Source organism: Durio zibethinus, chromosome 2 (assembly GCF_047325235.1).
Source record: "Durio zibethinus cultivar Kanyao isolate XHJ-2024 chromosome 2, ASM4732523v1, whole genome shotgun sequence".
Classification (NCBI taxonomy): domain Eukaryota; kingdom Viridiplantae; phylum Streptophyta; class Magnoliopsida; order Malvales; family Malvaceae; genus Durio; species Durio zibethinus.
The window spans coordinates 2,552,149-2,574,049 of NC_143163.1; the positions used below are offsets into that span (position 1 = coordinate 2,552,149).

Consider the following 21,901-nt stretch of genomic DNA (forward strand, 5'->3'; position numbering starts at 1 on the left):
GCTAAACAAATCACCATTATTGAATCATTAAAAACTAGGACCCCAAGTCAAAAACAGATTAAAATACCACTCCAGTTGCTTTAATGAGGTTTGTAAATCAGTCAAAAAACCACAATTTATGAACATTTATGTTACAATGGGTAAGATGCATAAAACAATTCAGTGGGCTGCAAAGAGCATGTTGATGCAACCTTTATCATTCATCAAGTTTAACAAGGTACCAATTCAACGTATGGACACTGGAACAGAAAGGGAAATTACAAAAGTTGCTTTTGTTTATATTGAAAATGCATGTTCTTTTGAGTTTCAAGAGAATTTTCTTAAAATTTGATGATTCTAAAACTGAGAAAAGTCTGGTTATAAATGAAAACACAGCCTATGTAGAAAAATACGGTGGTCCCATCTCGGATAGCACACCCACAAATCCCCATTTCTCTATCTTCGTGTTCCTCAAAAGGGTTCTTTGCGTGAAAGCAAAGGTGAATAAAAACCCACAGTGAAGAAGAATGAAGACAAAGTTAAAACTAGAAGGTTAAAAGAAATGAATGTTAAAAAAAGGCGTTTTCTTGATATAAATGAATCCATGATCCATGCCATTGCCATGCATGTACCTCCAATCACCGCCCCTGCCCCGTCCTACTTGGTTTATCATTACTTTGTTTTTATATTCATGAACAGAATTTTAGCACCCACCATTCCAAGATTTCATATCCCTAGGCTCGAGTTCTTCCACAAACTTGTCTAAAGAATGTGTAGGTGACTGTGGCAACAACCCAACAATCATTTTTCATAAAATAGTGTTGCCATTTGCTAATGGCAAGAGATAAAGATGATTGATGCGAGTTTGCATGTAGTACAAACGCTAACACCCAGAAGAGTTTTTTGCAAGGGAAGAAATGGACGAGGATGGGGAGACATAACCTTCATGTGGGTGGGTGTGGGTCTCCACTGTGGAAAACTGAAACTATTTTAATTAGGCCCACGACAGGTGTCCGATCGACCACCTTTTCTAACGTGTCAAACTCTGATTAAACGTGTATGAGGTGATGGCTAGTTTTTAGTGGTGGGTTTTGTGGAATGGCTTGTTTTGGGAGGGGTCGACCCCACGAATCTCGCCGTTTGTGACCAGCTCCTTCTTAATGGAATTACTTCCATTTGATGGTGCAGCTTAATCTACCTCAAAACTACTCAGGAAAATGCTGGCTGCTTTGCTTTATAGCCACTCTTGAAAAGAAACGATGGCCCAGCTAAGTGGACTAGACTATCTCAAGGGAGTTACGGATGACTAAGCAGTTGGCATTGGCAAGACTCTTTTCTCGGATATGTTTTGAGAGTTTGGACCTGAATTAAATTTTAACTAAACCGAGGACCAGAAATGTTGATCATCTATCTTTAAAACGGTTCTTTTACTAATGTTGCAAATTCTGATGGATGATTGGAACCAGCTTTCCCATAAATAAAATGCATCAGCTCTTCTTGCGTTATTCCAGGAAGCTCCTGTTTATCTCATGAGCACCTGGCACCTCGGGCAACAAGCTCTAACAGCTGCACATTTCACATGGAGCCAGAAAGGTAAAAACCTTTTAATTTTTATCCGGCCCACCGTCAGATCTTTCACGAATTGTTAGGCTTGCCTCTTCAAAGTTGAAATGGAGCAAACAGGGGCTATGAACAGTTGGGCCCTAGAAATTTGAGTGATGCAATATCCGTCTTCATATTTAAACGTATATTAAGGCAAGTCAGATCGGAAAAATTGGAATTGGTCATCAAACACCAACAAATCCTACTTTTCCCTTTGAATCAAATAAAAGTTGAGACATGAGTGTTAACACCTTAATCCCATAGTCATATGAATTGATAGATCTTCAAGCGCTTTAGAACAGAAAAGATAATGTTCAACTGAGTCCACAGCACAGTTTTGACAAACTCCTCTAGTGTGTTTTGTGTCGGGAGAAACAGAAATCTCAGTTACAAATCGGCCGACACATCAACCACCATAGAAAAGTAGATTAGGATTCCGCACTTTTAACTCTTGCCTTCAGCTGCAGTCTAATAGCTCTTCACTTGTCATCTTTTGGCTGCTCATCTTCATTCTTCTTTTCTTGCGACTGCTAGCAAGCAAAAATTACAGCATATCAGTAACTACTAAAGTACCAATCTAAAATGCCACTTCCACAAAGCAGCAAGTTTTAGCTCAAAGCAGATTTTTTTGGAGTAGTTTTAGAAAAGGTGAGATATTCATTCAGCTATTATTAATAGGTAAACATTTAATGCGTGTGTGGTAGAAACGTCACAATGAACAGAAAACTGAGTTTGAAGCTCATGTTAGGTCATGCTAAATTTAATGAAACACACCTCGGATTGGCCTGGCAAAGATGCTAGTAAATCTTTCACATTTGGATCATTTGGGTCAACTCCTGGAAGCTGTAAAAGCCATAACACATCAGAATGCAGGTAACTGACGCAGAAATGATTCTGGGTTTAAAAAAGCCATATTTAACTACACTTACCGATGAAAGGATGGATGACATAAAAGACTGATCTCCCAACACCTTGCTGACATCTAATTGTGCCGATGAATCTTTTGAACTGTCCTGCATGGACATCTGAAGTGCTGCATGCAAGAAACGAGACCATTTTGTTTTAATTTAGAAGTAGATGATATTGATGCATGCATTTGGCTAAATTTATACATCTAAAAGTAGGACTTTGGAGCCAAGCACTTTAAACCAGTAAAAAATCCAATGAAAACCAATATAACGCAAAACCTTGACACACTCAACTGTATATACATTAAGATAGCTGCAAGCCGTAAGGAATCTGTAACTATTAGTCTATTACCCTTATATTAAAGCTAAAAGATTGTGTTAAGCATATGAACTAAACCTAGTATGGTAGGATTTGATTGGTAGGATTTAGCAAGATATACATATTGTGGACTAGCCAGGACCAATATAGACACTGCACTCGCTTGGACCATCTATGTGAAACAGAATCTGTGGAAGCGTTTGAAATTCTTCAGAAACAAAACAATTAGTAGACCATTTTCTCCTTAGAAAAGAAAGGTGATCAAGTAGCTTGATGCAGCATACACCCTGATATATTAAGACATCCAACAAATAACAGGACATACCCAAGGCCAATTCCTGATCGTCATTAGTTGCCTCAGACATCTCAGCATCACCCATAGAAGAATCAGACCCTGGGATATTCATTGACAATGCAAGGGCCTGCTTTAGCAAAGCATCATCCTCATCCTGCCACAAACATCAGTTAGCCAAAGTCAATTTGAAACTTAAGTTGTACTATCCAATGTTGACAGAATAATTTGTGGAATGGTATCATATATTGACTTCAAAGTAATACATACCATTGGATCAGCAACTTTTTCAGTTGTAGTTGTAGTTGTAGTTGCAGCCTGTGAGTCAGACAGTGGTTGCTCTTCCTCTCCTTTTTCTTGTCTAGTGGCTTCCTCAGCAGCCCTCTTGGCAGCAGCTTCTTGCCTTGCTCTCTCCTCTTCCATGGAAACCCTTAGGGCAAGAGCCAGCTCTGGATCTATATTTGGATCCACACCAAAATCAAAGTCAGAAGTACCACCTACTGCAGCTGCTGCTGCAGCAGCAGCGGCAAAGCCACTTCCTCCTTCCCCATCCCCAGTGAACACAGGTGAGCTGGCATATGGATATACAATCACTATTAAGTAAGCAATATAGCCTAAGACACATGAGTTGATATCTTCTTACTCAAATGTGTATGTATATTCTTGAGAAGCGAAAAACTTGAAAACAAAGAATCAGAAGAAAACCTGATAAGCACATCAGAAAGTGCATTTTGACTGGGAGGAACATGAACTATGTGACTACTGTCATTATTATTAACAGATGCAAGAAGAGCCTCCAACTTTTCTGGCTTTCCATCTTCATCCTCACCAAAATCAACAATATCAAGAGCTACACTATTTTTTTTCAGCTTCTTCCCTATCATCTCCAATGCCTTCTTTTCATACTTAATAGGACTGAAAGCACAAAGCATAAGAGGAAAAAAGTTACATCTGAATTGAAGTAAACAAGCAAAACTAAAGGCAAACACAATATACCTTCCAGCAAAAACTATAATCCTTTGCTGCTGATTTTTGTTTTGGCGATGTTTCAGAGCCAACTGAGCAATCTGAATTCCAGCTGCTAGGTTCATCTCACCCCCAATTTCAAGACCTGTGTAAAACATTAAAAAATAAATATAAAGAAGATGATGAAGAGAGGGAAAGAGAAGAGGGGAAGGTAGATGACCTTCAATTCAGAAATACTTAAACAAAATATAAGAGATTAATCATTAATCAAGCTGCTTTGCATAAAACGACAAACTACACTAAATGTAACAGCCGAACTCCATTAGCAAGAACAAGTTCTCCATTTATAAAGTAAGCGCAAAAGATGCTCTTCTTTTACAAAGGTTCGCAAACATAAATCTTACATATATGGTAAAATTTGCTAGGGTTACGTACTCATATGATCCAAATAGTGAGCCATAAAACAAATCAAGCAGGTATTCTTCAACATACATGTCATGTCTTCTATTGAACACAATCACACAAATAAGTTTACATTGAATTGTAATCTATTTTCCCAACAACAATATAGTAAAACTAAAACCACATAAAAATCCAACTTGCATAACCTTTATCTTCCAGTATAACAGTAAGCTGGTAAATCAAAAGCAAGCACATTCTTTCACCACATGTAGTAGTTCAAAGAACCCACCTTTAACTAATGATCCTAACATAAATAAACTTAATCTCCGTATATAACTCAAAAGAAATTAACTTAGAGAGAATAGGTAAATTAAAAGTACCGTGCATGCAAGACAAGATTTTGCCGAGATCACTGGTAGGAGTAGCCAATACACGTACTCCTTTGCCTGCCATCGTCAAAATCCCGACTGTGTTCTCCGGATTAGACTGCCATTAATTTATTAAAGGAAATCAATTTCCCAATTCTCATTAAGAAAAAAACCCTAGCGTAATTACATTCATAAATAAACAAGATTAGCAGAATAGCTTAAGGTAAAGCAATAATTTTACCTGGGTTTTAGCTCCACAGATAAGACTAACGGCGTCAGCTTGGGCTTGAAATCGAGACGGAGAATAATCGCCGTTTCGCATCCATTCCGAGTTATCAATGCATATCATAGTCGCCTGATTGATCGATAAAAAAAACGCTCTGATTAAAATTTGAATCCGATAATTAATTTGAGGAAAGTAAATGATGAAAAGAGTGCAGAAACTGATGGGTTGAAGAAGGAGATCAAGGAGCAATCTTATTGCAGTGCTTACCTCGAGAACCATGGTTTCGAAAGCGAAGACAGAACGGAAGTTGGCTTGGAAGAAAAGAAAACACCACAATTTCACCAACGATGGCTTTGTTGAATTGCTTTATTGTCGGTGATAAATTCTCGAGGGATTTTAATACGGGGAACTTTAAATTTCGCTTTTACCGATATGCCCCTCCTCGCTTCTTGCTCTATTTCTTTATATTTTCTCCGTATAATAATAACTTATATTTCTAATCCCTTATAATATTACGAGTTTATATATACGGTACATTATAATTTTACAAATTTTATATACTGCTAACAAATTAGATGAAATCAGTTCATTAATAAGTGAATTTTAACTTTTAAAATTAATATTTTTTTAAAAAATTATTTATTAATAAAATAAAATAATATTATTTATTTTATTAATAAAATAATATTATTCAGTATATAAAATTTATATATGAACAATGTATTAAATAAAAATCTTAATATTATTCGAGGTTAATATAAGTAACAAAAGATAATTATATTTCGCATGATTCAATTTTCATTGTCAATAGTTTTCTTCCACAGAAGACGGGAAAGTCCAATGTAAATTATCGCAAAATCTTGTGACATGTCATACTCTAAATTGGAATAATTTTTTCTCACCTAAACTTAATTGTATAAAAAATATTACTACAAAGGATGAGGGTACCAACAAATAGTCAAGGGCTAAAAAATTGAGCATGGTGTCATGAACTTAGCAGCCAATTTTGCTCCTAAAATTAAACCAACTTTTACCAAAATCACTCTACATCTTCACTCTTTAGCAGCCAATTTTTATCTATGTATGCAAGTTAAAAAGAGTGAAAATACAAGTAAAATTAAATATAAAAGGTGATTTCCCTGTCAGTTAAAACAAATTAGCTCTTTATTGAACATGCTTCAAAAAAGTGTACAATGCAGCGATTGGGATTATGATTGTATGCACAATTTGCCAACAGGCAGTTAACAACATTCGTGCAGAAATCAAATGATAAATCAACAAGAACACATTATTTTGAAGTTACAAACTTACAGGGTATATCTATACACCAACTGTTCTAGAAGGAAAGGCTGATCTATTGTTCCTACTGATGGGTAAATGAACATAAACCTCGTGAACCTCCTGCTTGTACACTTCTCCTCTATCCCTATCGATTGCGTAGCAGATGTAAACAGTGTCAATCACATTGTCTAGCACATGGACAAAGAAACCCAGCACCACGATTAGCAGCACCCATGCAAGAACAGCAACGATGTATGCTTTAACCCCTAGATCACTAACACCCTGTAAGATAGCAAATGCCTGCGTATATGCCATTCAATTATCAGGTAATTTTCAGGTAATTCAAATTAAAGCAGGGGAAAAAGAATAACAGGCCCAGCAACTCATTGTATTTAATGATGAGAGACTCACCACAATTGCGTAAACAGATGAGAAGACAAAAATAATTCCTGCCAACAAACGAGTTGATACAGTCTCCACAAAAACAGCAGAGAGTAGGTTACGCCTTAGAAGCTCATATGTCATCCTTGCAGATGTGCAGTAAGCCTCACCAGTTATTGCTGCAAAGTTGATAGTGAACTTGTTAAGAAAGTCTATCGCAGACAGCAGCGCATTAACACAACAACGCAGGACAAGGTTGACAATTCCAGGAACATCTTCTTGTCTTGCACTATCAACAGCAGCACGCACCACTCGAACAGCACCAATAAGCAGTCCAGATAAACAGACAGTGCCAGAAGAAGGACCAAATGCATTTCTGCAAGTGTTTAGAACCAAAACAGTAGAAAGATTAACATGTTATAATTAACGAGTGACAATTTGCTAGTCAGAAAACTAACTGTTTAAAAATCAACAGTGACAAATGATGCCTTATAAGGATGTCTGGTTTGACTTTCAGTATTGCAGATATTTCATTAAGATATCCCTCATAAATTATCTTATCAACATATAATACTCGTTAAATCATTGGACAATATGGTTCAAGAAGTTAAACATGCTGCCTATTGGACAAAAGCTACCTAGTTTCAATCGAAAAAGGAACTAATAGACAGCAATTCAATCATTCTAGAAAATAAGTTAACATGCTGTCTTTTGACATGGCAACTTCAGCAACGAACCTAGAGAAGTAGCCCTCTTTTCATGCCAATCTAACACACTATAGAGATGCAAAAAGGAACTAGATGAGTTTTATGTATCACAGAAAACATAACAAAGAAACACCAGTGGAGAAGCAAGCTCTCCAAGAGATCGTTAGACACCAGATCATCATTACATTCTTCAGTTCATGCTAGTAAATATAAAAACAATGTCAAGTTGAATCCATAAATCAAAACCAAAGTGAATTTCCAGGACTTTGATCTTCAATAGTAAGTACAAACTCTTTACTAGAATACATCAGTGCCGCTTAAAACCATATCTAAATCTATGTTATCAACTATGTATCATTACTATTATCCTAAGCTGATCACCGGGATCATAATCTTGATAATTAATCAATACAATCTGGTACTGATACTTTATGCATGTCTCCAAAGCAGCCAATCAGAAGCAACAAAAAAAAAAAAATGCAGTTCAAGCTTAATTTCAGCTACCCTCATAGAAAAGTAGAGACCATCTATATTAATAAATTAAAATGCATGGATCATTATGTAGAAAAACCGAAAACAGTAGCAAGTCACCTCAAAGAACTTCTTATACTCCGCTTAGGTTTCGTATCATCCTTGGAGAAGTACCACTGTGCAATGGTGCCACAGATCACATAAACCTGAGCTTCCACCATTGTAGTCAAAGACCACAACATTGTCAAAATCGCCAATGTATAATAAGCAGGCACCCAGCTATCCTGTTTCCAAACACAAGTAAACTCCCCATTCGATTCTTTAGCCACAATTTTCCCATTAAACCTAGCAAACACCAAGAAGAAAACAATTGGCGCATAATAAACCACCAATCCAAGGGTCAACAATGGTATCACCAAAAACAATCCTAAATTCCGCGAGAGCGCATCAGAAGCAACCCCAATAATCCTCACAGTCAACTCGATTCGATGCCAGTTAGCCACAATGATCCAAACAATAATCCCAACTATCAATAAAACAAAAACAAGCACCAAAATTCTATAGACCAAAGGGAAAGAATCACTACAAGAGGAGCTCAAAGTACAAGCAACGAACCAATAAACATCAAAGAAAACCGGCATGATTATAAAGAAAGGAAGCAAAACATAAACGATCTGCTTTGTGTAACGTTTGAGTAATAAAAGCAAAAGAAAACAAATTGGTACACTTAAAACTAAAGTTATGACAAGGGTCCATATTAAACTTGTCCAAAGGCTGGAACTCGACAACGAAAAAAGTGATCTTTCAAAAACCCAACTTGGATTAGATAAAAAAGAAGAGTCTTGAACGCAAGAAGTGGAATTAGAATCGTAGGTGAAGCTCGAGACGTTGGAGTAGTTGGCGTTTCGATGGACAATTGAGAAAATACCAAAAGCGAAAGTGCAGAGGACTAAGAGAAGGAAGAGGATGAGGAAAGGAAGGTCTTTGAAAGGTCTGGGTCCGTAATTGAAAGAGATCTGGAGGAATTGGGTGAGGTCGTGTTCAGAGGGGTCGGGTTGAACTGATTCTTCGATTGAAGGAGATGGGTAAGTGGAGCTGGTCGTGGGTTTGAAGAGGAGAGGTTCGGTTGGCAAAGCGGCGTCGTTTATGGGTTTGGAGGTGGTTTCTTCTTCTGTGCTGCCCATTGCAGCGACGACTCAAAGAGAGAGAAAATGTCTGCAAACAAAGAGTACTCTGCTTTGATTTGATTTGATACAGAGAACCTTAAGACTTTTTTTTGTTTTTCTTTTCTGGATTTAATTTTTAATTGTTTTTTGGTTTTTTTTTCCCTAATTTTGACTGTTGGTTCAGCGAAACCAAATGAGAGTCTGGAACGAAGATCAGTGGGTTTGGTTATGGTGGTATCAAGAAGATATGAATGCCACGTGGGTATTGTTCATATCTCCGAAAAGAAAATTCTTTAAAATAATTAATTTTGATTAAAGGTCTTTTTCCTTTTTTTTTTATTTTCAGAGATTACGATAAATTTCATCTGATGGTAATTAAATTCGACCTTACCCAAATGTTCAAATTCTTTTCATATGGCATTGGACTGATTTTGCCCATTTATAATGTGACTTTCTCATGTTGGTATTTCATGTCATAATGTTGGTATTTCCGATCAAAACAATACATCTTTTGTGCATATTTATAAATTATTTATATTTTCCATATTTTTATAAAACACAATTTGTTAAAGCGATCATAAAAATTATTCACATCAATACTATGCATTCGAAATTAAAAAAAAAAAAAATTCTTCACTTACTAATTGAACTATGAATATAAACTAAATTGTGTAAAATATATTTAATTGTTGCCTACCTATTATTTATCAAGGCTACAAGGAAGAACAAATTAGTAATCCAATTAATCATGCCGTAAAATTATCATGCAAAGTAACAGATTTCTTTTGATAGAATCAAAATAATAGATTTAAATGTGTAATTTACAAAAAAAAAAAAAATACAAGAGAAAAAGATAAACACGAGTCCAAGAAAAAATCTGACGTTTTATAGTAGCTTTGTCTTCGAAGGACTCATGGGAGGCAGCTGGCATCCAACCAGAGCAAAAATCAAGTAATTCGTGAGAGATGTACAGTTATTATAGCAAAAGAGAAAATTAAAGAAAAAGAAATCATTTAATTCTGCTTGATAAAACATTTTTATTTTTTTACTCTTATCAAATGAAAATTTTCAATCTTAATTAGCAACCTAAAAAAAAACAAAAAAAAAAAACCAAAATATAACATATACCTTCGTAAGAAGAAAATGAAATTGATAACGAAATATATAGTAAAATTTAAAAGTAAGAAATTCTTCAATAAACAAAAGTCTTTTAATTTTTCAAGAAATATTACCAATAATTTATAATTCAACTCCATAATAATATTATTAATAATATAACACAAAAGTTATTAGATAATAACACAAAACAATAACCTTATTTTATTTTTGAAAAAACCAGCCCAAACTTTTCTTTTTTAAAAGCACACATTGAATTCGGGTTTTCTTGTCATCCCTAAATTCTTGGATTAGAACTTAGCTTTAATGTTCAACCAAATTGGAATGAGCTCATGCACCAAACAAGAAACAATTTTGATCAATGACAATTAATTCAGTTCCCTTTTTGTAATTTTTGTTTTTTTACAAATTTTTTCAAGTATCAGTTTCTTGTATTAATTTCTCATTACATACATAATGGTACATGTATATGTATGTATAAGACAAAGAAACTGAATTAAAATGATGAGTAAAAAATTAGTATGGTAGAAGACAATCTGACTCAGCAGTGCAAGAGTTGAAGGAATAATCGATGAGAGTGGAGGTAGAGTAAGCAGCCAATTCCCACTGACGACAGGACATAAAGCAGCAACGAAATAATTGGTTAGAACAATACGTGCGACAGCAAAAGAAGTTTGAGGACGCCCTCTTATCTTGGTAGAGATGGCTGCCAAAGCTATAGCTACCAAAATATTTCCGAAGCTGATCAGATCAGTGAGAAAGTGAAGCAGCGTAACCGTCATCATGTAAACCATCCCAATAATGTCGGCATAGGGATGATAATTACCAATAGAGATTAAAGGAAATCCAAAACCGATTAATGGCAATAGGACCATCTGAAATTGAGAGAGCGCAAACGTAAAGTACATAATTAAGCAAATTCTTGGCTGTTGAAGTCTAAGGTTGGTATATTTTAATACTAAAGATTTAGTCTTTATACCATAATTGTTAAAAAAAAAAATCAATTTCTAAATTTCCATTAAATGCTAGATTAAGGATAATTAAACATTCAATCATTAAATTTGTTGACTCGACATCTATTTTGGTCAACTAACCATTATGTCTTAAATAGTTATTCTGATTGAGTGAGCATTTGAAGTGGATGCCACTTACCTGGAAATTGAAAGTGAAGGCATTATTCTATCAACTAGAGAAAAATGAATTCAATGCTGTTCGTTTCATTACTTGCCTTTTTTTTTTTTTTAAACTTTACATAGTCATGCACTCAAATGACAAGGACTTGGGCATTTACCCATATCGATCTTGCAACTGTATGGTAATTATGGCGTTTTGGGGTTTTGTAAAACGTGTCTTTAACTATACATAACATTTATGAATGATTAACAAAAAAATGAAAGAGATAACAGAAACATGTGGCATCGTGGATAATAGACATGAATGTTAATGTAGTAGGACGGCTGAAAATGTATCTGCTAATGGCTGCTTCAAGAAACCGAGCGTATCCACATTTCATTAGCCTTGTGGAACAAGATGACGAGAAATGACTGCTTCGAGATAGAAAGTGGGGAAAGATAAGGATTAATTGCTTTATAGTCTGTGTATCTATTTCATTACAAACAATTTTGGAACCAAAAAATTGTGCCAACATATGCCTCCTTTGCAGGTTTTTGGGCTAACTAGACCAGAAATGGAATGGAGTATAGGCTGGATACCTTCTATGTCAACAAGGTATGAATCTGATAGAAGAGTAATGGTAGGGTTACTCGCTTCTATAGAAAAAAGTGTACTGAGCTGGAGGAACTTGAACTCGATACTAGCAGTCCAAACGTATTTTCAGTTGGCTGTAAGGGAATCCAATATTCTCATTGCTTCGAATCCTTGCTAATGGAATTACCAATGTAGGCAGAAACAGAGAGGACATGACTTAACACATTATATATGGCTGGGAATTGGGACATGTAGCGTAAATGAGAGGATTCAACAAGTGGGGACTGGGGAGGGAGAAGCTAGAAGGCCTTCGAGCACAAAAGGCATGCAAGATTCGTCTGGATGTGGTGAAGTTGACTTGCTGGCTACCTATGATTTTGGTGCAATGGCGCCCGACTTTTGACTCAAGGGGATGTGAACTCACGTGAATCAATTAATGCGATCTCCACAATTTAATATGCCATATATTGGATTAACGTAGTCACAGGAGAATCTAAAAAACAAAAAAAAAACCAAGTTCAAAAAAGAAAATTTAAGGGTAATGACTAGCGTTGGCAGGTTCAATTGCTTACTGCTATATCTGGAAATGGAGAATAATTATGTTGGAACAGAAGCAATAAATATAATAACATAAAAATAATATATCATAATAAATTTATAATAATACGTAATAATTAATAATTAACAACATAAAAAAATAAAGCATATCAATATTTATGTGAAAAATTTTTTAGTGTAGAGAAAAAAAATAATAGATCACAAGAAAAATTTTTACTATCAAATAATAGATATACAAAGTTCTTCTCTAACTAAAATTAGAGCCAATCAACAATTAAAGATACAATTGAAGAAATCTCATCAAATAAGTGACTCAATAAATACACATTGAATTTGTTCTTAAGGAGCTTTAAACTTAATTTTCACCGTTTAGAATGTAGACTCCGAATCATAAACCTACTAACAAAATTTCAGCTCAATTAGATCACAGATCAACTTTAGTTTAACCAACTCTTCCTTCTCTTTTTTCTCCTTATTTTTCCTGATTTTTCTTCTTTCTCTTGGTTTCGACGTCACAATATTCTATTTCTCTATTACACAGCCCCTTTTATTGTTTAAGGCTTTATATAAGTAAAGCTCTCTTAGGTCAAAAACAAAAAAAAAAAGGCTTTAGGCCTTTTAATTAACTAACACCAATGGAGCTGACCCCCACTCTTCCTAACAATCTCCCTCTCCAGCCCCATTAGGAGAAGATTCATCATTATAACAATTTTATTTGGAACTTACCTTGGCCAAGGAACCTATTTTAGCCATGTTACTGCAGAGCTCAAGCTTTTTCCTGAAAAGTATCTTAATCAATATATTTGCTATATTTTTATCAGTACAGACTTTTTTCAACAGCATATATTGTTTCTCAATCACCGAATGTAACCAGTGATATCTAACATCGATATGCTTCATTCTAGCATAGTACATGGCACTCTTATTCAAATATAAAGAACTTTGACTATCACAAAATATCATATACTCTTTCTAATTTAATCCCAATTCAAAAAGAAAATATTTCATCCAAAGCATTTCTTTACCTGCTTCGGTTGCTATAATATACTCAACCTTTGTAGTTGACATGGCAATACACTTCTGTAACTTAGACTGTTAAGAAATAACTCTTCCTGCAAAAGTGAATAAATATCTTAAAGTAAATTTTCTACCATCAATATCACCTATTATATTAGCATCAGTAAATCTTTCTAGAACTGATTGTGAAACTCTATAACTCAAGCACATTTTTGAGGTGCCCTTCAAATATATGAAAATTCATTCCACTGCTTTTCAATGAACCTTTCCCAAATTAAAAAGAAATCTACTTACTACATCAACTGCATAAACAATATCAGGTCATGTACAAATAATAAAATACATTAAAAAATCGATTGCAGAAGAATAAGAAATACAAGGCATAGCTAATTGCTCTTTCTTAGTCACTAGACAAGATTTTTTACTTAGATGAAATGGTTGACAAGTAGACTGCTAACTGATTTAGCATATTGCATGTTGAATCTACTAAGCACCTATTCAACATATTTTTCTTGTAACTACCAGAGCTTTTCTGCTCTCTTATCCTAGATAATATCCATACTGATAATCTATTTTGCTGGACTTAAATCTTTAATGTCAAAAGACTTAGATAATTGTTCTTTCAACCTACGAACCATACCAGTATCTTGTCCCACAATCAACATATCATTAACATATAATAAGAAAATAATGAAGTTACCATTAAAAAAATTTTTGACATACACACAAGGATTTGTCGTCATTTTTTTATAATTATAGCTCACTATAAAAGAATCAAACTTTTTATACCACTGTAATAGAGCTTGTTTCAAGCCATACAAGCTTTTTTTTTTAGTTTGCAAACTAGGTGCTCTTTCTCCTTTACTTCAAAACTTTCAAGTTGATTCATATAAATATTCTCATGTAAGTTATCATATAAGAATGCAATTTGGACATCAAGTTACTCAAACGCAAAATTCAAACTAGCTATTAATACCAGTACCACTCGAATGAAACTCATATTTACAACTAGAGAAAAAATCTCATCAAAATCGATGCCTAATTTCTAAGAAAAACTTTTTACCACCAATTAAGCTTTGTACCTCATTAGTTTGTCATCATCTTTTTCAACTTGAACACCTATTTATTCTTCGATAACTTCCTCTATTTTGAAAGTTTAACAAGATCATATGTATCATTTTTTCATAATAACTTCATTTCTTCTTTCATTGCTTTTAATCAGTGCTATTTATTTGGAGTAACCTACATATCTTGAAAGCTTTTTAACTCTCTCTTACTGGTAATTAAAATAATATATGAACTTGCATACCTAGTAGATAGCTTGTGCTCTCTAATAGATCTCCTAGGCTAAAACTTTATAATACCTGATACCGAAGGTAGCTCTCGTACTCAACATTTTCTAGTAGAGAGGATTGCTCTCTTTGCTCAAAACTAATTATATTTGACTCATCACTAATTATGACTGGCTCATTCATATCCCCATGTCCTTTTCTTACTCATTTTCACCATTTATGACTCTTTTTTGTGAAACCATTGTCGGTGTTGAAACATTACACTTAATAGTAATCCTTGTAATATTCTTTTTTTTTAGGTTTGCTATGATTTTTTTTCATGAAAAATTACATCTTTGTTTCTGACTATTTTTTTCTTCTTTGGATCTCATATCCTATAGTCAAAATTTTCATTGTCATATCCTATAAACACATACTGTATGGCTTTACTATCAAGTTTTGACTTTTATTCTTTCAGCACATGCATAAATGCTTTACACTTAAAAATTTTTAAATGAGAGTATGAAGTATATTTTCTTATTTATACTTTTTTAAGAATGTCAAAGTCCAAAAGAATTTATAGTGATCTATTAAGCAAACAATAAGTTGTGTTGACTACTTCACCTTAGAATGACTTTGATAATTTTGTCATCCTTAATATATATCTAATTTTTTTCATAATGGTATGGTTCATCCTTTCAGCTACACCATTATACTATGGTGTTTCAGGTTTTGTCATCTCATACTTGATTTTATAATTTGAACAGTACTTTTCAAAGTCTTTGAATGTGTATTCTCTACCATTATTAATCCGAATATACTTCAAGGGTAGCTCTATCATCCTTTTCACCATGGCATGAAATTTTTAAAAATACTATAATACTTAACTTTTATTTTTTAACATATACACCTAAATCTTACATGAAGTATTATTAATAAAAGTAATAAAATACCTACTACCACTCAATGACTCAACCTCAATGGCATCAAATACGTCAGAATAAATTAATTTTAATTTATTTTTTTCTCTAATAACTCTTACAAAAAGAAACTCTACGATGCTTGCTAAATAAATAATGATTACATAAATCGAGAGATATATCTTTGGTCAAAAAAATGAAAGATTGCCTTGCCAAAACCTATAACTCATTCTTGCTCATGTGTGCTAGTCTTTTACGTCATAAGTTTGCTGAAGCATCATTCTCAATAAAATTTATCTGGTTACCATTCAGTTGCATCTATATCTTGTATATTGTGTAGTATAATTTTCTCCTTGCAACTACCATAGATCTTTTAAGAAGTTTTCATTGCCTATTTTTTTGTTGATAATCATATCCCTCCTTATCAAGGATATTAATAGCAAGCAAGTTCATTCTTATATCCGAAATGTGTATAATATCCTTCAAAGTCAACATATAGCCTGTACTAGTTTGTATAATAATATCATCAATCCTAACAATCTGTAACACACTTTTATTTTTTATTTTAGTGCAACCAAAATCTTATGCTTTATAAGTTGTAACCTTTCTTAGGAACATAATGATATGCCACTCATGTGTCAACTATCCACTCAATGTCAGAACATTAACATAACTACAGTCACTATATGTACAAATCAAAGTAACTAAATCACTATCTGAATTTATTACTGTAATATTCCCATCATCTGAATTTTTATTTTTCTTATCTTTTCATTTTTGCTTCAAGATTTTACAGTATCACTTTATATGACCTACTTTATCACAATAAAAGCATTTCACTTTATCTTTGGACTTGGATCTATATTTAAACTTACTAAGATATTTTAAGTTCTGACTTCAGTCTATACTTTTACCCTTGTTCTTTTTTATCAGAGCTTAATTTTTAAAGTCTAAATCTTTTTACTTTGCTTCTTCATTAAGCATATTGTCATTTACAATATCTAATGTTACCTTATAATTAGGAGCTAAATTAAAAATAGTCACAACTAAAGTATTCTAACTATCTGATAATGAACCTAAAAGAAATAACGCCTTCATTACATCATCCATTTTAAGCTTCATAGTAGTCATTTGATTAAATATATCTTAAAAATCACTCAAGTGCTTTGTAATCGATCGTCAATCCCTATACTATAAAGTTGTAAGCTTTTTAACAAGCATATCGTTATTCATACATGTTTTTATTTCATATAATGCTATTTTTTCAAATAGTATGGGTATCTGTCTTCTATGCTACATGATGAAACACATTAATACCAACTAATTTTTTGATTGTAGCCTGCATCTTTCTACCTAACTTCTTTTAGCTTTCATCTTTCATATCTACTGGTTAGCCAAATTGTCCAATACTGACTCATTCAAATTTTTACAGTATATATGATTTTTCATCATAGGCTTTCAAATTAAATAATTTGATACTGTCAATTTAATTATGAAACCTATATTACCTTTAATGATCACAAATAAAATTTACTTTTATCTTGGGCTATTTTTGCATTGATATCTCAAAATAACTCTTGCTCTGATACCATTTGTTGGGCCTGAAGCAATAACCAAAACAATGTAAAAGTAATATATTGCAATAAACCTACAATAATAGACAATAATTAACAATCAACAATACAAAAAAAATACACCAAGATTTACGTGAAAAATCTTTCAGTGTAGAAGAAAAAAATCATGGACATTCAAAAAATCTTCACTATTAAATAATGAATATACAAAATTTTTTTCTAACTAAAATTAAAGCTAATCAATAACTAGAGAGAAAATTGAAGAAATTATACTAAATAGGTGACTCAACAAATATACCTTGAATTTATTTTTAAAGAGCTTCAAAGCCGATCTTCACCATTCAGAATGTAAAACTTTAAATTATAAACTTGCTGACAAAATTTTAGTTCAATCAAATTATAGATCAACTATCGTTCAAGCAACTCTCTATTTTCTCTTGCTTTCTATTTTTTTTAGCTTTTTTTCTTTTTCTTGGTTTCGACGCCACCATCTTCTATTTCTCTATTACACAGCTCTCTTTTTATTATTTAAGATTTTATATAAATAAGGCTCTTTTAGGTCAAAGATAAAAAAAAAAAAAAAAAGCTTTAAGCCTCTTAATTGGCCAAAATCAATGAGGTTGAACCCCACTCTTCCTAACGTATTAGATTTGTTTTTAGCGGCACTACACAACTCTGAAGGTGAAAAGATAGGAATTTCTAATAGCGAATTAGTGACCCTGAAATACAACCATATCATTTTGATGCATCAAAAACCAATTAAACATCAACTAACCAGTTAAAACTTCATGATAAGACTAGACAATACTTTTCCTTACCATATAGGATTTGCAGATTCCAGAACTCCATTAAAGACATGAACTTGATTTGATATGAACTATAAGATTGTCATTATTACTAAATTCATGAGAACAAGGCTTTCTCATTTAATTTATTCTATAACAACATCTTGGTTTGGGCCAAAAGTTTTTAAGGATGCCACCAAACATTTATAGCTTCATCTCTTTTAACAGATATACTTTCTGTTATACAATCATTCGTTTTGGGAAGCTTTGAATATCGTGAGAATTTTCTCGTATTTCTAGGATCCGATAACTTGTACGCCTAGCCCAATGCCCTCTCCCGCCTGCGCATCATCACTAAGCTAATTATTTGACAAGGCTAGAGCTGGTAATGACTAGTGAATATGCGGTTGCTATGCTGTGAGAATAGCCTTAAGATGTGCCTCAAATAGAATAGTTTCCCTTGCCCGTTCCACTAGTAAGTTGGAGGGAGGGCCTATAATATATAGCTTAGTTGAAAAAGTTGAGTTTTGCGTCCTACAGCTCAGTGGCCTGTTCAGACCTCACTGGGTTCCCCTCTGGTTAAGCTTACTTAGTATATATTCTAACTTCTAAAATCGGCAGTTCGAGTCGAACTTCAAGGATTTAAGTGGTTAATTGGGGCTTGGGAACCTAAAACTGGAGTAGCTGCAATGCATGTATGCCGAATAAATATTTCGTTATCTCATAACCGCATACCATCTTTACAGATCAAAATCTTAGAAAATTGACTGACTGATTATTGACATTGGAGATTCAATGTGAATATGCGATCAGAACAACAGCATTGTAAATGATTTATTTTTTCATTTCCCTCCTAATCCCATATCCCTGTTTCCTTGTGTCATTTTGTCTTCTGCTCTTTTATGGACTGATCATGAATTAAATGAATTAACAGTCAATTTTTGGGATTATTTGAAATTGTTTGAGTTAATAACAGTTGCCAATATGATAGCTGGAAAGGGCGAGCTACAAAATTTTCAAAAGAAACCTGTGGCTATAGGTCTTGAATATAATTCGTGCTAGTAATTCATGGAATAAATGATACAAGGGAGCAAAATATGAATCAATTATATAGAAACAAATCAATAAAGTCAAAACACACAAATTTTCTGTTAATATAACCAGTAGCTTCATTTTTCCCCATCCCATTTGCTCTTTGGTATCTCTCCCGAGTCAGCAATTGTAACCTTCTTTCTAGGTTTCCCACTGTAAGTCCCAGCTCCACCTTCGATCATCTACACAATGTCCATGCCTTGAAAGACCTTCCCAAAAACAACATGCTCTCCATCCAACCTGAAAAGTTCTTACAATGATTATAATTTTGGGTCATTTTATCAACAACTTACTTTCATAATAAGAGAAGAGTAACAAAGGAATTTGAGGTGTTCCATCTCCCATTAGCACAGGATAAACAGACACACAGTTACTAATAATCTTTATAGGCAATACATATCACATTAGTTGTCCAGATAATGGGAATAGCTAAAGAAAATATTCACATTAGCATTTAGATAGCCAGCTTTGTTGGATGATTAAAAGCATAGAATCTCTGCATTAGGTCTGTACACCCAGAAATTTTTAGTTTTACTGGCTAATTCACCATGCCTCCAGCTGAGTTTCAACATGCCATTGCATCATATAGCTTACCAGCTGGCTTTGACAGTGGTGATAAAAAACTGAGAGCCATTGGAATCAGGTCCTGTATTAGCCATGGAAACTACACCTGCAATAAAATATTGAGAGAAACAACTAAATATTTGAAGAAATATTGACAATCAAACGGAAGAACCTTGACAACCAAGAAAATATTAAAGCTTTTCTTTTAAGATCAGAAAGCATTCGTGTTCATAAAGTCATATCCAACTGAAACGAGAAAGACAGTGAAACTATTATTACGCATGAGACTACCTGCATGTGAATGTTTTATCTTAAAGTTCTCATCAGGAAATGTGCCACCATATATTGACTCACTTCCCCTTCCATCACAACGAATTATATCACCACCTTGAATCACAAATCCAGATACTATACGATGGAATAGTGTTCCCTTATATCAAAGGGCTTTCCCATTGACACCCTTGCCTTTCTCTCCTTCAGTTTGAAAGCAAAAATTTAAGCATGTTTACCGCGAAAATTTATGCTGCCTATCAATAATACTTGGAATTGAATTGTTTACAGGTATAAAACCAACAAGATAAGAACGAAGTACCTGTACACAAAGCCCTGAAATTTTCTGCAGAGAACAAACAACAGCATTAGGCAACCGGGCAACATATATATAACCCACAATTTTCAAAAATGAATGGAACAGGTTATAGTACAGTAAAAAAATGGAAGTAATTGGAGAAAGAAAATTATAAATCTGAATTACTTTAAAAGGAAAGCTTTTTCTCACTCACTACATATGACAAGGCTGAGAGTAGCTTGTACACTAATGGTTTCAAGAAATTAAGTTTCTAAGGAATAAAACTATCGACACAGAAGATTAAAACATACCAACAGTTTTTGGTACAACTTCGCCATATAATCCAATAACGATTCTACCTACAGAACACAAAGTATAGCGCTGTAAGCTAAAAAGAGACAAGATTTCTTATCATCGCTGATCATGTAGGACATATAAAGTATTGTACCTACGCGTTGGCCATCAATATCAACATCCAAGTATACTCTGTAGGTGATTTCATGCTCTTCTTCTACAGTCTGCCCTTCCTCCTAAGCAACAATTTAGAAAGAATCAGGTAATATAAACTATCCTTGCGTTAACCTATCTAAATTGGAAGAGCAAAGCAATATTAGATTTAAAAAAAAAAAAACAATGAAATTGCAACCTCATCCTTGTCTCAACAAAGTAAAAGCTTTGTCAGAGTATACTTCAAAAGATTCTTTTTCTTAAAGGTTCAAACTTAAAAATAAGCAAACGACCAGGTTCATGAAAAGAATATCTCATAAACAAGCTACAACCATGACCATTCAAACTGAAATAAACCATACAAAAAAAATTGAATTTGAAATAAACTATATCCAAAAAAATCAAAAAATTACAAACAGATTAAAAGAAAAAAAAAACGTAACGAATCCCACCAATTTCATGAGATTATATTGAAAACACAAATCTGTATTACCGTACAAAATTCAAGAAATAACTAAAATAATCGAAACTCAGATCCAAATACCACATATTTTGCACATATCCGAAAGATAGGTATTTAGAGAAGAAGAAGAGCACACCCGTTTAGCTCCTGAGAAAGCGAAAATATGATGAAAATCGAGAGAACAATGAAGAGAAGAAGGCACCGAGGCTGTACCAAAATCGAGATCTCCAGGCGCATCTTTTCGTTTGTTTAATTCTTTTCCGTAATTACTAACAATAAACCTTTATTTGAATGACAAAGACAAGAAATAAATCCCAGGTTTGATCTTTTTCTCTAACACTATCACTCCCAGAGTCTGAGTCGCCTATGAAGACAACTGAAAGAATTTGGGGACCCTGTTTTATTTTATTAATGAAAGTTGAAAGCTTAATAATAAGTTTTACTGCTTAATTAAACTGCCATTATGAGCATAACTTTGAGATTGAGAATGGTTTAAGATAAATTTTAGACGTTTTCTGGGTGTATTATCGTGTAATCCATCATCAGAGACAAGCAGGCGGGAAGGAGAACAGATACGAGCCCAGCCTTGCTTATAGATAGGCCTGGCTTTAGCCGCTCGCCCAGTCTTCCGCTATAATTCTCTTGAATCATTTGGCTAGCGTTTGGTTTAGGGTTCTTCATTAAAAAAATGATGGTAATTTATATATAACGATTAGATAATTAAATTTCATAAGTACTTTATGCTATTATG

The 21,901-nt window shown here is 33.7% G+C and overlaps 2 protein-coding genes and 1 pseudogene across 4 annotated transcripts; all 3 read right to left on the reverse strand.

Moving 5' to 3' along the window:
* Positions 1-1,766: 1,766 nt before the first annotated feature.
* On the reverse strand, positions 1,767-5,433 carry LOC111308757 (26S proteasome non-ATPase regulatory subunit 4 homolog). 2 transcript variants are annotated; one of them, XM_022907333.2, is made up of 10 exons: positions 5,330-5,433; positions 5,078-5,191; positions 4,849-4,954; positions 4,097-4,211; positions 3,806-4,015; positions 3,371-3,671; positions 3,134-3,257; positions 2,511-2,614; positions 2,356-2,424; positions 1,767-2,108 (listed from the first exon to the last, which is right to left on the reverse strand). In XM_022907333.2, exons 1-10 carry the CDS (start codon positions 5,339-5,341, stop codon positions 2,061-2,063), a joined length of 1,203 nt encoding a protein of 400 aa, XP_022763068.2. In that variant the 5' UTR covers positions 5,342-5,433; the 3' UTR covers positions 1,767-2,060. The 2 variants fall into 2 exon arrangements, with proteins under 2 accessions (XP_022763068.2, XP_089601530.1); XM_089745404.1 differs by having other exon boundaries at positions 1,767-2,111.
* A 775-nt stretch (positions 5,434-6,208) lies between these two features.
* On the reverse strand, positions 6,209-9,157 carry LOC111308758 (uncharacterized). Its single transcript, XM_022907334.2, has 3 exons — positions 8,023-9,157; positions 6,755-7,100; positions 6,209-6,643 (listed from the first exon to the last, which is right to left on the reverse strand). Exons 1-3 carry the CDS (start codon positions 9,084-9,086, stop codon positions 6,383-6,385), a joined length of 1,671 nt encoding a protein of 556 aa, XP_022763069.2. The 5' UTR covers positions 9,087-9,157; the 3' UTR covers positions 6,209-6,382.
* A 9,947-nt stretch (positions 9,158-19,104) lies between these two features.
* On the reverse strand, positions 19,105-21,804 carry LOC111308226 (peptidyl-prolyl cis-trans isomerase CYP21-1-like; annotated as a pseudogene). The gene is made up of 7 exons (XR_016328730.1): positions 21,283-21,804; positions 20,689-20,770; positions 20,552-20,599; positions 20,265-20,288; positions 19,964-20,146; positions 19,703-19,778; positions 19,105-19,348 (listed from the first exon to the last, which is right to left on the reverse strand). The product of XR_016328730.1 is annotated as a peptidyl-prolyl cis-trans isomerase CYP21-1-like (transcript).
* Between the last annotated feature and the right edge of the window lie 97 nt (positions 21,805-21,901).

What these genes read in the sequence shown, in the direction of transcription:
- LOC111308757 (XM_089745404.1), bottom strand. An exon ending in AATCTTGTCTTGCATGCACG is followed by an intron (nt 4,212 to 4,848) that starts GTACTTTTAATT and finishes TGTTTTACACAG; the next exon opens with GTCTTGAAATTGGGGGTGAG. An exon ending in CTTTCTGATGTGCTTATCAG is followed by an intron (nt 3,672 to 3,805) that starts GTTTTCTTCTGA and finishes TCCATATGCCAG; the next exon opens with CTCACCTGTGTTCACTGGGG.
- LOC111308758 (XM_022907334.2), bottom strand. Translation starts at nt 9,086, where the DNA reads ATGGGCAGCACAGAAGAAGAAACCACCTCCAAACCCATAAACGACGCC. An exon ending in AGTATAAGAAGTTCTTTGAG is followed by an intron (nt 7,101 to 8,022) that starts GTGACTTGCTAC and finishes AAACACTTGCAG; the next exon opens with AAATGCATTTGGTCCTTCTT. An exon ending in CATCTGTTTACGCAATTGTG is followed by an intron (nt 6,644 to 6,754) that starts GTGAGTCTCTCA and finishes GCATATACGCAG; the next exon opens with GCATTTGCTATCTTACAGGG.